The following is a 16,352-nucleotide window of genomic DNA, read 5'->3' as shown; positions in this document are numbered from 1 at the left end:
CAAACTATACAGTTTACTACATACACGCCGCGCCGCTGTCGTAATTTATTCAATAGTATGGTCGCGTATATACGTGTGATCTAGCAAAGCGCAAGCGGCCTGGCAAACGCTCGATGAGTAGTGTGCACGCTTTTGGAGAAAAAGAAGAAGCATTTTTAACACCGTTTTTATAAACATAGAAGCAGTTTTAGATAAAAACAAAGGTACCAATGGCTGAAGTAGATCGTCAAGCTGTGATTCTCGATTCAATTGACTCGTTGCGAAGGCGTAAAGCTCGGCCAGATTTGGAGCGAATTTGTCACATGGTGGAACGCAAATATGGATTGACCGGGGTTGATGTGATTACAGAGTTAGATCGACTGGTCGACGAAGATATTGTCATAAAAGTGGATTACAAAGGCAATACGAGCTACCGAAATGCTGCCAAGTGGTGTAAAAGTCGCTTGGGCGGGTACCAACTCAACTCAAATGACGCTACAAGGTCCATTCTGGCAGCGATTGAGAAATTGACCGTCCCGGAGTCAATGAAAGAGCCTGGTCAAGTTTTAGAGGATGATAATTGCACCCTGAATGGCGAGCCGACAAAAAGAAATAACGCGCTTGGAGGCGCAAGTTTGGAGGACATTGAGAAGTCGTTTGCCGATGAGAATCCAGACACCAAGTTCACTAGGAGGTACTTGGAGGAGGCTCTCAAGAGAGAAGTTGGTGCAAGAAGGCTCTATATCAGTCCCACCAACAAATACGTGCTGGCCAAATATGCCGTTTCCTATGAAGATAAAGAGTCGTTTCAATTGAAACGGGGCCCTCGGCCATCAAAACGAAAGGTTTGTATTATAATCGCACACGAATGTGTCCATAATAATAATCGCGCGCCACTTTTTTCCTTTGACATGATTTGGAAATTGTGATCAGAGTTCAAATTAAACGAAGCAGGTTTTAAATTTATGTCAGGATACTGCATGCGACCTTTACTCAACAAACTGTAAGTTACGTGACCAATACAATTATAATAATGAGGAGACCCCTTCCGCAAAAGAACATGAAAGCCAAATCGGTACCCATAATTCGCGCAATCCAGGCGCGTTATTCTTTGAACTGAAGATAAAGCTAGTTATACCGTTTTACAGTATGTGCTCTGGCGGACATGTTTTTCTCTCTAGTTTTATTATAACGGCTTATAAGTTTAGTACTACAAGTTCAGCGCGGAAGTAAACAAGACCATGTCCATGCGATGTTGGCATGTAGGTTCATGATTAACTAGATTGGTCAACTAAAGTTAGGATCGTTCTAGTTTTTTCTTCTCTTTTTTGTGTTATGTAAACAGTAAGCAGTCCTTTGTAAAAACACAAGGCAGATAGGCGGATTCATCATTCAGAATGTGTTCAAGCGTGCACCATTATGTATGACGGTCCCACCCATAAACAGATTGCGTATTCTTGAAACATGTAACGTTTAAGGGAGTAATTTGTCCAAGTTATGATTAGATAAAGGCCTAGAAAATGGAAATTACGTAGATTATATCATGTGACATGCTGTATAATAAAAGATAGTTCGAGTTATATTTCTTCATCGCCTCTATAAACATCATAGTTTTACCATAAAGTAGAGCCCTCACAAGGTGATTTAAGCACAATGATAATGCGATTGAGTGAGATCGAGTGGTGTGGGTTGGAGTGTGGAGAAATGAATGAATTCACAAATCCAGGGTATTAAATCCACTCTAGCAAAGCTTATAGTGGTCAATACTAATGCGTATGGGGTAATCTACTTAAACATGATATTACAGTTTTGATGTCGGGAGATATATCATTATGTAAAGAAGGCGATTACAGGGGGCGGGGCACACGCAAACGCATAGGCCTACACATTAATGTAGAAGTTCCGTGTAAACTGAAAAGAAGAAAAAAAAATGTTTTCGGGAGGGGGGGGGGGGCGTTCTCAATCGGTCTCATTGATCATAATTTATATTATTCCAATCTTTTAAAAAAAAAAATCAGAAATCCAATATTATTCAGTTAAGAAAATAAGACTAGTATGATTATTCAGGTTATACAGAAAGCTACATGTATGTACATTAATGTCGACCGGATCGTAGTATATAGGGACCGATGACGTAACGTGTGTCCATAGTCGTGAAGGGGTGCACCATAAGGAACTTGTAGCTAGATGATATGAGATCGAACAAAGCGACCGAGCGGGGATGGTAATGCTGGGTCGTATCATCTCACGTAAATTACACGCTCAGACAAGAAAAGAAATACAATGTCTTTTATCTTAGTTACAAACGACAATCTTTACGGATAGATCTTTTAGCCAGTTTTACTCTTTTTTTTTTTAAATGAAGAAATGGCCGATATACCATAAATAATAACAATGAAGTAGAAAATAGATTGGGCTCCATGTTCCTTTTTTTTGTTGCTTCTGATAAGTCGTAAATTATTATTATTATGTCAGAATGTTAATAAGCGATTTGATTTGATTAGATAATAATGTTATATAATTTATTTTATGTCGGTGACGATGGGTATAGGGGGACCCAGTATGCTGACAAATTTATCGACATTATTATTGAATGTGCCGACAGTAAATGCCCGCCGGACAAAATATCTAGGTATATCCGTGGTAGTCGGAGGGAGGGATGGGGGGGGGGGGGGGGGGGGGGGGGGGGGGGGGGGGGGGGGGTCACCCCGACTGGGGTGCGATTTATTGCCCAAAATAATAAGCAATCGGTTCTCGATAGTGCACAAGCCATCTGCGTATTTAGATAGAATCAATAATGCTCAGCAGACCGGCTCTGCACGATTGTGAACCAATATAAAATTTGTCATGGCGCATAATTCAATGAAAAGCGATGGTCACATACCGTAACATGGTATGTGCTCAGCAAGATTCTAACCATTGTAAAAAACATTAACAAATGCCAATATAACTTGTGAGTAGTTTAACGCTTGTTGGTTGACGTTACATAGCAGATACATCATTATGGCCAATTTGTTTTTCATGTGGAAGCTTGTATAGGCATATACTTTCATATTGACAAAATGTTTTTGAAGAAGAAGAAGAAGCCGTAGAAGTAGACGTAGGGAAGGGAGGGGGGAAGAGGAGGAGGAAGAGGAGGAGGAGGAGGAGGAGGAAGAGGAGGAGGATGAGCAAAACCAAATAGAAAAATCAAAAGAAAACACGAAGGTCTTATTAGTTGCTGAATATATTCTCTAATGTCCCCGTTTGGAGCTGATCAAGTTTTCGGTCAATGATGAAAGCGGATGTAGATACCGGATTAGATCATCCGCAATTAGCTCGCATTCCCCCCCCCCCCCCCCCCCCCAAAAAAAAAAAAAAAAATTAAAAAAATCAATGTTTACTTTTTCTGTAATTTTTGAATGAATTTTTCACGACCTTGTATGATAATGTATACAGTTATTTGTTCCTAATGAAAACAAACATGTGAAATTGTATGAAATGCAGAAGTTACGTCAGTTAAGTGAATGCACCATTAACTTTGAATTCGTGGAAATACCCAAACTAGACCCGGAAGTACATACATCGCATGGTTTTAACCAACTACCTGGTTTTTAGTAATAATGTTTAATTTGATAACTATGAGAGACGCCTACTTTTGCAAACGTACTATGTAGGCCTACATCACGAGATCTCTGAAGGCATTTTTTTAAATAAAAATGACCCTATAAAAGACCGGCAGGGTGTGTGTGGGGGGGGGGGGGGTTGCTCGTTTTTATTGACTGTGCTACTGTATTACTCAAGAGCAAGGGGTCAAGTTCACAAGGACGATTATGTCAATTCGCCAACATGATTATGAAAGGGGAAGTGGAAAGAGCATATATTTATGCGGAAAATGTAATAAACCCGACGTGCCCTTTTCCTTTTTGAACTTACACCTTCCATTGCTTTCTTGGTACAGTTCTCATGGCAGTCATGCATTTCTGCATTGCGTAGTCTGTTTCGTTCGTTCCCCTTTCTTCTATACTTCTCTTCCCTTCTCTCCACTCTTCCCTTCTCTCCACTTTTTCCGCTCTCTTTCTCTCTCTCTCTCTCTCTCTCTCCCTTTTTCTCTTTCCTTCTCCCCCTATATTACCCCCTCTAATGTTTTGGCACTCCTCTTAACTCGTGTTTTGAAAATTGAAAATAGGCCTAAACCCTCATGATTAATACATGCACATGTAGGCCTACACAAATAAGCTATGGGAATCATTGATATGGGGGGGGGGGGGGGGGGGGGACTAGAATACCGGGTGCGCTGTTATTTGGCAAAACTGTGTATGTGAAGAGAGACCAATATTGTTGTTCGTCTTTCAAATTGGGGGGGGGGGGTGGCGACAAGCGAGGGCGGTTGATAGAAAAGGCCCAAAGGGCGTCGATAATCTTCAGGGTTTACTTTGGATGGGGTCCGAGGGGCACACACGCATTAACTCTGGACTGTGTACGTCGTATTATAGTGTCAACGTAATTATAAAGTTGGGTTTGGGGGGGGGGGGCAGCTGCCTCACCGATCGATCGACGCGCGTGACTAGGTTCCAATGCTTGAAACGAATCAAAATAACGCACTTCATTACGCATTCATCCCAACTCTTGCTTGATATAGCGTTAGCAGCTTCGTGAATGTGAATGCACCAGATATATGCCCACTTTGACATGTAGACCTATGCATAATGGAGTAAGTGGACGAACATATACAATCTTAATGTGTTTTATATTGAATTTTCACAACTTTACCCTTTACATCGCTACACAAGTACTTCTATGATTAATGTCCACCTTTGACTCGAATAAATATACATGTCATGTAGAATACATACAGATCATTGTTGAGGCTGTATATAGGCAATTTAATGCTTTACTAGTTTTTAAAATGGTTATGGTATTTTTCACTCTCAATGCATTTTGCTTATAGTTTTGTAGCAGTTGCACAGCTATAGCTGTATAGGTCACCATTAAATCACGTGATAGGGTCACCATACATGTTTACCCTCTATCGCTCACAGTGCGTCCCTGAAAAAAAAAGGAATAACAAACGAAAACAAAATCTAATTGCGAGAAAGCTATGAGCTGTACGTAATAACGTATGCCTTCTTGTAGAAATAATATGCTCTCAAATGATCCAATAGTTGCAATAATCCATACATGCTTCACCGAGTAGCATTGTGTTGAAATGGCATGTCAAAATCCATTTTTGGTAACACAGTGAAAATGTTAGTACCGCGAACATACTGTTAGGGAAATGTATAGCTATGTTTATGCAGAATTTCGATCCGGACGTGATGATGTGCATGTAAATTACCCGGGCCCCCACTCAGTGTTATTTAGGGTACGCGTATGCTCGTTCCCTCTTTTTGAAAGCACCCCCTATCTGAGGACTGCCAACATTTCCGAACCCCCCTTTCGCGGGCTTTTCCTGCCTTGGAGACCCCCCCCCCCCCTAAATACGGGAAAATGTTCAATGTACCCCCCTAAATTCGGAATAATTTCTCAGGAGTCCAAAGAGATGAGAGAGAGAGAGAAAAAAAAACATCTCTTTTAAAAGAAATCTCCGGGTGAAAAGTCAATACACCCCTTTTTTTTTTTAGAATTCTCGAGCCGGACTTTGTCGCACGAAAAGTACCCCTTTACCGGACATTTTAATAACACGCATGCGGTCATTCCGACCCCGGAGTTGGGGGGGGGGGGGGGGGGGGTAAATTAACAGTTACTAAGAATAGAGGTGAATACCAATTTCTGAGGCCTTGGGCAAACAATCTAAGATTTTTCCAAAATCAATAAATATCTCTCGATTAATTAAAAAGTGCCCTTTAATAGCTTGAAAATGGTGCCCTTTCGGAGAGAAAAAAAACACAGATTCTGATTAGTTACTCCCTGTCTTATGTACCCGTTGGACCATACATGTACCCATCCCCATTTTCGAAATTTAAGGTGCCCTTTACTTTAATTATTGTGGAATATAACTGGGCTGTCTGCCTTGCTTTGGTATAGTAGAGATTATTAAGCGAGATTATTATTCAGAACCTCATTTCGGAAGATGGCAATGGTTTAGATTTTAATATCTAATGTTATTTAATAACATTTTTTTTTAAAATCTGATCGAGGTAGGATTATTATAATTACGGTGTGCGTTTGGCTTTCGACTTACACGATCTATATTAAACGGCGTGGCGGGGAAATTTCTTGTATGCGGCGCGCGGTTTTTCAGTGGTCATGGTGATGGAGCTTAGAATAATATTTTCCGGCGAAAAATTAATATGCATTGAAGTTTAAAATATTAAAATACTTGACAGTGATACTGTAATATAGAATGCATAAATAATGCTATATTGTGTTATGGATTATCCTGACTGTACTCTTTTTTCACAATTGACGTGGGGTCCCCCCCCCCCCCTCTTGGCTACGCCACGCCACGTCAAATGCATTTGTTTTTATGTCTCCCATGTGTTTTCCTTAATTGATATATAGAGTTCTTCCACCCATTACCCCCCCCCTCTCTCTCTCTCTCTCTCTCTCTCTCTCTCTCACTCTATTATACTTTCTTTCTCTGGGTCCAATTTTTAATCTCACGGGCTGTCTGTGTTTCCGGCTCTGTCTTTTACTTTGTATGGTGTAACCATGGATCTACATAATGGTGTAACTGATGATAATCATTATTATCCAGTTTTACATAACAATATTTTGAACAATTTTGATTTAAGCTCGGGCTTAAGATGGAGGTCTCGTGCATTTTTCAATTTTAAAAATGGTTTATCAACTATTAAGGTATAATTAATAGATTAATATTGATATGATTATCTTAACCTTTTTTAATGAAATAAAGAAAATAAGCAGAAATGAAATTAGATAAATAAACACATTTTTAATGTATCATCCATATTTTATTCGTATAACGTACAGCGCATCAGGAAGACACATGGCCCAGACTTCGAGCAGGAGCCCCTGATAAAAACCTCCATGTGGGACCAAAGATGTGACTACTGCACTTTACCTGCTAGCTGCAACAAGTTCGGAGATAAAGAGGAACTTCTCGTCTGCAAGGACTGCACTATAAAAGGTGACCCCTACAAGTTGCGATGACGTCATTCTCTCACCCATTTTCTATACTTGAAACTCTTTCTGTCCACTTTCCTCCTTTCGTTTGCCTGCTTCTCTTATCCTCGATCCTTATCTCCCACTCACACACAACCCCTCTCCTTCCTCTCTCTCTCTTCACTTTTTCGCCATGTCCCTCTATCATATTGTTTGCCGAATAGACCCGACCAATCATCTTGCTATCCAACCTCCTTAAATAGTACAATTTGAAAATTAATTTTATCTATTGGTTTAAAATTGTTATGTCAACCTTGCATCTTACTTGCGTTGTTATTGCATATGCCTATTCTGGCTGAGTATTGTATTTTTATGTATTTGATGTGTTTTTATGTATAATTTTAATTTTTTAATACATGTTTCTTCACAATTCGGCAACGCATTGCCGCGGTGAGAATATGAAGAAAACCATTGCATTACATTTAATTGAACTGGAAATATACGGGCAGGTCCACGTCACATTTCCATACATTCAATTCAATTCAATTTAATTCAAATTAGGTTTTATTCAATCTCGTCAAAAAGTCCAATGACTAAAAATGCGAGGTTACATCATACATAAATTATATTAAAAAAAACATTCAAAAACATATACGGAAAACATAGCAAATTGGAAAAAATATATCAAAATAAATAAATAAATATTTACCAAAAAACAACAAAATGAAAACAAAAAAACACACCATTACCGATGTCATCAATGATTTCATTTTACCTGATGATTAAAATGAATTGAACGCCTACTAGAGTTCGGATCAGACCAAATACAGAGGGAAAAGACATTTTTCATATAAAACTTTTTGTTTAATCTTCATCATTCTTGTACGGTCGTACACATAGGCCAATAATTAACTACTTTAAATACTTTGGACTTTGCAGGTGTACATGGTCACTAATTCGTAAAAATGGATATTGTACAATTAACGTTTAGAGAGATATGCGCAGTACTATGGAACACCATTGTTTATTGTGAATCAGCTTGTAACAGCTGGTCGAATAGTGAAGACGCAAATGCAGTTGGTGGTCCATTTTGAATATGATAATAATCAATCTATTGTTACCGCTCTATTCATGTTTTCACGCGTTGTAATTATTCAATTCAATCATTACGTTATGCACGCATTCCTGAGTCCATTCGTTTTTATTTTCATATCTCTCCTTAATTTTCGCACCCTTGCAGTTCATCCGTCGTGCATGAAGTATTCCCGCCAACTCGCAGAACGATCACGATTATCACCATGGCAATGCATCGATTGCAAGACGTGTCACGTGTGTAACGATGCAGGCGACGCGGTAAGTGAAATAGGAAGAAATAAACGGTCGTCTGACTCATCAACGATATCGATGTCAAGTTCGTTAATTTCAAATGCGCTCTAGTGGTTTCATATCTTTGTGCTCGCGTACCGATATCCAAAAAATATTTCATTTTCGTTTTTTTATAAAAACAATCAGCGCATGAAAACTTGGGAGCGCAGCGCTATTGGAGCACATTTAGGAGATGAAAATGTAGCTAGGGTTCTTCTCAAAATAACGTTCAGTGGAATGTGATGGACCCGGAATATTGGATTATGAGGGGGAGGGGGGAGGGGGGGGGCTGCCCAGGCGCGGATCCACGGGCCGATTCTAACGGCCTGGCCCCCCCCCCCCCCTAGCCTCCAAAATCGGTTTTTAAAAAATAGGATAGTAATGTAAATTTTACCTTAAAAAAAAAAAAAAAAAAACCTGACCACGCCCCCCCCCCCCCCCCCCCCCCCAAAGAAAAAAAAAAACTCTTGCTGCCGGCTGGATCCGCCCCTGGTCACAGATGGGTCGTTACTGTTACACTATATGGACAGATTGGATAGATGTGTAAATCATTGAAATTATAACCAGTATACGATGCGAAAATGATTCTTCTCCAACTTCCGGATACCAACCTGGGAATTTTTGTTGCGTCCTATGGGACGCAATTACTCACTGCTTTTGTGCGTGCGTGCGTGAGATTTGGTTATTTGTTGAGTCCAGGACGCAATAACGGAACTTTCAGCGGCACTTGCTTAGACATGTATATATTGCTCTAAAAACAAATCTACCAATAATGTGAGAGGAAGAGAAGAGACGGTACTCGCTTGTATTATATTTTAAACAGAAATTTTATTTTCACCTATAAAAATGTACTTAAATGGTCAACATTGAATTTTTTAGTATCTAGCAAGTGTCTCATTTGAGTAAATATTGCTTCAGACGATGATTTACTTCATTCAACAAAAATATTGTGACCTGCCAGTGACTCAAATGCGGCATCAAAATATTTGTGCTTCTCTGACCGTAATTAAATGCCTAAAACGCCCGAGCTTTCGGGGGCTCCGTCCCCTGAACCCCTCACATCAATTTACGCTCCGCTCGCTTCGCTCGCTACCCTCTACCTGATCGTAAATACTTTAGCCCCGCACTTTGATAAACGTTCCGCGGGGCCTGTGTATATTATATACGCAAATAACACTGATCTTTATCATGTCTTTAACGTGACATATAGCTTCTTCTCCCCTTGCAAACGAGAAAGAAAAAAGAAAACAAGGTCGTGAAAAGTAATGATTGTGATTCAAATTGTGCAAATATTTGTTTGAATAAGCACTGCTATTCACCAGAATCTTCTTTGTAAAAACAACTTTTACAAATCTCAGCCATGCTTACTGAGTTGAGACGTTCCATTCAATTTGAAATACTCATTAAAGAATACACTTCTCCTAATCTGAAAGTGATCTTACAGCACAGTGGCAGAATTGCATGCCTGAGATTTGTATAAGTCGTTTTTACAAAGAAGATTCTGGTGAAAAGCATTGCTTATTCAAAACAACATCTTTGTATCAATTTGAATCGCAATGATTATTTGTCGCATGATCCTTTTATCAAATAACCTTGTTTTCTTTTTTTATTTGCAGGGGGAGAAGAAGCTATGTCACGTTAAGAAATCATAAAGATCGGTTGTATTATGCGTATATACATAATGAATACAGAACAAAATGTTGATTATCAGAATGTTATTTTGGAATACCTTTATAAAAATACCCGATCTTACTGTGCCGATACCACATTGTCTTTAGCCCGTATCAGTATTAGTATGAGCCAATATAAAGTTATTATTCCTTATTCAGTTCAGTATAATGCTTTTCCTCAAAAATAGTTTCGCTATTTTTTTCAGGGTTTAACGCTAAGAAATGGTTTCAAATATACATTACACAAAACCTGAACCATCGCATAATGATGGTGGTTCTCTCTCTTTCTCTCTCTCTATTTATTTTAATCTTGCATTATCAACTACATAGAAAGCAGCAACAAAAAACTTAGGGTTATCTAGAATAGGTGAAAGTGAGAGTTAAAAAGAAAGTCATGTAAAAATGGCGCTTCACCTCCCCCCCCAAAAAAAAAATAAGATAGTAGTCCTCCACTCCAGCATCCCCCCCCCCCCCCGCCCCGCTTATTCACTGGCGCAAAAATGTCCCCAAAAAACTGGGCCCCTCCCCCCCCCCCCCCCCCCTCATTCGCCGTTCGCCGGCTGCTGATTCACCGCTAAATATTTGGCCCCCCCCCCCCTCTTGCCGCCGGCTGGATCCGCCCCTGGGGCTGCCAATACAGACCTAAGGGTAACCGCATTTTTGTGGGCTCTAAAAGTAATTAAGTATATAACATATGTTTTGCATTAAAATCGTGCACTTTTGTGATCGAAAAAGGTAGATAATAAACAGTATATATAAAACCATTACGTTTCCAACTTCAGGAGCAAGTAGTTATTTCCTTTTTGCAGTGCTGCCGTTTTCTATTTCTGCGTGAAGAGTATTAGCTTGCTTTTTAAAAATCAATAATAATGCTACTAAGTGTGATTCTTTGTTTTTATGATTTACGTACAATGGTTATATCATCAACAGGCGCACTGGGGGAGGGGGCGGAGAGGCTCAGATATTACAAGGAATTTAATAAAATCCAATTTCAAAATGATTATCGAAAGCAATAACTGGTGATTGCAAATATCGGACTGTCGTATAATTATGTATAGATCCGTCAAAACGATTTTCAAGTATAAGACTTCATACATGTATTTCCTTTTCAGTTCAGAAACATTAACTGCTAACATTGTAGATAGAGATTAAAAAGTTGTGTACGATCGGCGGTTGACAATGTATAGATTTTTTTTGGATCTGCAGGATACTCTACTCTTTTGCGACTCGTGTGATAAGGGCTACCACATGGCATGCCACAACCCCAAAGTGGAAGAGAAACCACTCGGTAAGGATGGTCGATGGTTTCGTGATAACAGGGTCGGTAAAGGGGGTATCTCACTGAGCAGCGAATGCTTGCGAACGTTGCGAATTTTGGCAGTTGGCGACTATTAGCAACTGTAAGCAAATGTTAGCGACAGTATATTAGCCAAGATTAGCAACTATTTGCCAATCCTTTGCCACTATTTGTGAATATTTGGGACCTTTTACGAACCCTGGCGAAACCCCGTATTCGCTACATTAGCAAGCAATCGCCGCTCAGTGAGATACTCCCTTTAAGGATTGGTGGAAAAATGAAGGGATGGAGGAAGGGCAGTATGTTAATGGCATCGACGTTGATTAGTTTCTAGATTGAACTTTGACTGTGTTAACAAATTGGATAGGGAGGGGTGGTGAGAGGGCAGATGGAGAGGGGAGGAGGGAGAGAAGGAGGGAGGTTGAAGGAAGAGATGAACAGAGTAGGGGGAGATACGAAGTGGAGGGAGGGGGATGAGGAGGACATAGTGTTATGTGTTGACTATTTTTTACTAGAATGTTGTATTCTTTATAACAGAAGCATTAATTGACAGACAACAAAACAAAATGATAACTCTTTTAGAATCTTTTGCCCCTTGACCCAACTTTGAACTTTTTGTTGCCGACGAGTTGAATTTGAACAAAATCTCAGTAAATTTTCTTCATGACTCACTTGCTTGGCTTTATAACTATCTAACCATACAGGAAGGTGGGTTTGTGAGTTATGTGCAAGTGAAGACATGGAAATCGGCAGTAATTTTACAGGTGAGTGATTATATCTTTTCCGTCGCTCTATTGATTGATTTTGATTGATTGAAAAGGTTTTTATTATGATTGCACTTCGCAGCCAAAATGGCTGAATTATTGCCAATTTACATTGGCAATAATACATACAAATGTGGTTTGAAAAATAAATCAACTTTTGATAATAGGATCTCTTTTGGGTAAATCATCAATTCGTCTGAATTTACATGAAAATAAATAATTGAGAGTTGATTGGTTTATTGCTAATAATTATCACGGCAATTCCGTTTGTTTGTTTTTTAGTTTTATAATTTGTTATTAATCAGTGACAACAATAACATCAGCAGTGTGTCTGCTTTAGGTGCTAATTGTTATTCTTTAATTTAAAGAAATATATTGTTCTACTTTTTGTTTTTTTTACTAGATGAAGATTCGGTTATCTCGTCTTCAGGGAGCGCCGGTTCTCATATAGAAGAAAAAAATGATTCAGTGAAAAAAGAGTAAGCATCCCTCGATTGCCCCTCTACTCCCCCCCCCCCCCGGCTCTCTCTCTCTCTCTCTCTCTCTTTCTCTTTCCCGCCCCTCTCTCTCCCTCTTTCTCTCTCTGCACCCCCCCCCCCCCCAGCTGAATGTTAATTTGACCAGGACCCTGTCTCATGAAAAGTCCTCCAATCAATCGCAAGTTGTAGTCCCTTTTCTCTTATGCACATTGTTGCGATTGATATCAATCGCAAATGAGTCGCGATCAATCGCCAGCTTACAAGATGGGGCCCAGATTCTTAAAAATCTTTTTGTATCTTATAAGGCCGGCGACCCATCATTTCTGAGAATCGGGAGGTCCGGCAGGATTAATGGGGGAAAATGATTCTCCGAAAGAAAGTAATCGGGAAAATGTTGTGTTTTTTGCGCACTTAAAGCTCTTCTCCCCCTCCCTTTGAAGGATTATGAATATACCCAGGATAATATGATGATGTTGATGACGATTATCAAGATTCCGACGATGAAGATGGTGATGATGGTGATGCAGATAGTGATGACGCTGATGTTGATGATAGAAGGCCTGTCTCCATCAGCTCAAGATTGCCATATATCCCGCTATTTGAACTATCCCGATCGCAAATTATCCAGTTAATTTGAGTCTTCATCAGCCCGAAGTTGCAATTAGCGAGATATTTGGTCGAGATTGTCATCCCAAGATATCTTGGGCTAGTTTGCAAAATATCCCGCTAATTGTCCGGTGCGTTTCCACCAGCCCGAGGACTCGCACTATGCGCGAACGCTGAGCAAAATATCTCCAGCTAATTTCTCGAGCTCGAGTTTCAAGTTTCGAGGACAAGTCTCGAGCTGATGAACACGCGATTTGTTACTTCGGGATTATTATATTGGGCAATCTCGAGCTGATGAGGATAGGCCGAATGATGATCATACAGCTACGTAAAAATGTCAATAATCCTAAATTTTCCATTCTTTTTTTTTCTTTGATTGTTCACCAGATCTTCTGAAACATCGGGTCAGGTTACTCCTGACGTCGCGACTCCCAACCAATCTAGAGTAGCCAACCTACCCGTACAGTCAGCTCAGGCTAATACCTCATCCTCTTCACCGCCTGGGACCAGCCATCCAAAGCATCCAGCTCACTGGTCTCTCGAAGATGTCGTCAAACTCCTTCAGGAGAAAGGGTTTAAGGAGCAAGCAGAAAGTTTTAGGGATCAGGTAGACTAGATTAGATTTTAAGGATTCATTGCGGTATTTTGAGTAACAAAAATCAAAGCACTGTATATCAACGGAAGGTGCGAGGCTGCTTGCAGTTCTTAGAATTTTGTTTATAGTTTTTCGAATGAATAAACACGGGAGGAATTTAAGACGACCGCTGTTAAAGTATAAACATGAAATTCTTGTGATTCATGACTTCTCAGCTGATGAGAGCGACAATTCCGCGTATTCCCTGCTGTTGCAATATTGAATACACTGTATTCGTTACACAATATTCCCATTTTAGTTGAAACACCTGCAAATTTTAAGGAAGTGCTGTGTGTGCGACTGGAACGCGCCGGCCGATTCGAAACATCAGATTTTTTCATGGAAACCATGGAAACCATGGAAACCCACTCTATCAATGCAATGTAGAGTGATGTGCGGCCAATATTTCGATGTATGTGTTCCTATGATTTCGGTTAGTCGGACCATGCGTATAGGGTCTATGGTCGGACAGAATGCAAGGAAAACTTTGAAAAATTATGTGTTCGGGATCGTCGGCATATCATTTTAAATGGGAAAGAAGCCGGTGGGTGTTCGACAGCCTGGTTAGCCGAAAAATATTCCATTTCAGATCAATCAAGACCCCTTAAAAACGGATTTGCCGAATTAAATTGTATAGGTGATTAGGGGGTTCGACAGGTTTGTCGAAAAGGGTTAATATAATACCCCATTCACAGTGGTTTTGAAATTTGTAGCGGCGTTGTAGCGGAGCGGCGACACCGCCATAACACCGCTACAAATGCATTCACAGTAGAAAAGTTATCCCGCTGCAGCAGCGGGATAAATATCATGTACCCATTCACGCTGCAGCGGGTGATTTTTATTACCTCCGTAACAAACACGTGTATGCATGGCTCATGACCCGCGAGTGACCCCGATATGACCGGAAATACTTCAGCGCGGGGTTTTCGATTGAGGCAAGCTTGCAAAAGGTAAACATGTCAAGTTGCTTTTTGTATCCTCGATCATATTACTTTTTAAAAAACTAGCATTTTTATTGCTTCCAGTCAGAATATTTTAATTTTTTGAAGTGTGAAATATGTTTATTTGGATAATTATAATATCTACATAATAATAAAATCAATTTGAATCCACTGGTTACTTTATTTCTATTTCACTTTATGTTCCCCATTGCTGGAGAAAAGAGGTCAGTGATAGGTAAGTAAACAAATCACATGTGTTTGTCGCGGTGTTATAGCGGAGAGCCTTCACACTGAGTAAACACCGCGACAGCAGCGGGACTGTCCCGCTGCTGTAGCTAGGCGAACCTAGCGATAGTTTGTCGCGGCGTTATCGCGAGGCGGTGTTATCCCGCGATAGTTTATAACGGGTCCGAGCCTTCACACTGAAGACAACACCGCGACAGCAGCGGGACAGTCCCGCTGCTGTCGCGGTGTTTGAGGCCACTGTGAATGGGGTTTAAGATTCTTTTAAAGCCTGCTTAAACGGATTTTCCGAAAATAAGTTATAGATTTAGTGGGGGGTACGATAACCCATTTTATGTATTTACCAAATCTATTTATTGACGATGACGATCATGCTATAAGTTCATATATTGAGATAACTGGTTTCATGGATTAACGTTTCTCCATTCTCGTTTGTTATATTATTATGTACCATTAGGAAATCGATGGCCATGCGCTTCTTTTGCTGCGACGTTCAGACGTCCTGACTGGCCTGTCATTCAAGCTTGGCCCCGCCCTCAAGATTTATGAAATCGTTAGCAAGCTCCAGCTAGTACAAGCCAAAGACTCTCCGATTAAAGCAAAGACCAAATCATCGCTGCAAACAACATCAAAATCTTCGTCGTCGTCGTCGTCTTTGTCTCAGTCTTCCACAAAGAGCAAGCCGTCCACTTCATCAACGAAGGCTCCTTCTCCGTCAAGAAAACCAAGCAAGACAAAAGCTTCCGGTCCTGCAGCGAAGCCATCCCGCCGCCCAAAAAGCCATCTGAAGCCGGTAAAAAGCAATCGCCACCGAAGACTGCTACTCGCGCCAAAGACATCTCGCCCAAAACTGAGTCCCAGTCCGCCAAGGTCACTTCGCAGGCGAAATCAACACCAACACCGAAAGCATCGCCCACCGACCCGGCCCCGCAGTTAGACATGTCGACTCCAGCACCAGTTGTCACACCTCCAAAGACGGAAGCTAAGTCGCCTAGGAAGTCGAGTACGTCGTCTAGAACGACACCGTAATAGTAGTGGCAGTAGCTTTTAGTTGGTATAATTGCAAATCTGATATCAGAATAACGGATAAAGATGGATCATGTATTGGTAGGAATTGTACCTGGAAGACTGGGAGTACTTGGCGATTAATCTGTTTTTTCTATCATGGGCATCTTACAGGTAATTTTGTTTTCCTTCCATAAACGTAACTCCTAAATCTGATTATTCGACCAAGGTTGATTTATTAAAACCAGTGGTATTAATTAATCACACAGTAATCGGTGATAAAAAGGTCTAAGTCCTGAGTATTAACGAATATCGGATAGCC

The 16,352-nt window shown here is 40.4% G+C and overlaps 1 protein-coding gene across 1 annotated transcript; it reads left to right on the top strand.

The window, feature by feature from the left end:
• On the top strand, positions 1–16,054 carry LOC100893490 (histone acetyltransferase KAT6B). The gene is made up of 9 exons (XM_030996702.1): positions 1–824; positions 6,895–7,051; positions 8,267–8,379; positions 11,268–11,349; positions 12,063–12,122; positions 12,526–12,601; positions 13,595–13,814; positions 15,483–15,818; positions 15,908–16,054. The coding sequence occupies exons 1-9, from the start codon at positions 210–212 to the stop codon at positions 16,052–16,054; spliced, it is 1,806 nt and encodes a 601-aa protein (XP_030852562.1). The 5' UTR covers positions 1–209.
• The last annotated feature ends 298 nt before the right edge of the window (positions 16,055–16,352 follow it).

The sequence above is a fragment of the Strongylocentrotus purpuratus genome, unplaced genomic scaffold (assembly GCF_000002235.5).
Source record: "Strongylocentrotus purpuratus isolate Spur 01 unplaced genomic scaffold, Spur_5.0 spur5_scaffold_3, whole genome shotgun sequence".
Lineage (NCBI taxonomy): Eukaryota > Metazoa > Echinodermata > Echinoidea > Camarodonta > Strongylocentrotidae > Strongylocentrotus > Strongylocentrotus purpuratus.
Note: the sequence above shows the minus strand (reverse complement) of the source record. Positions and strands in the feature narration are given on the sequence as shown.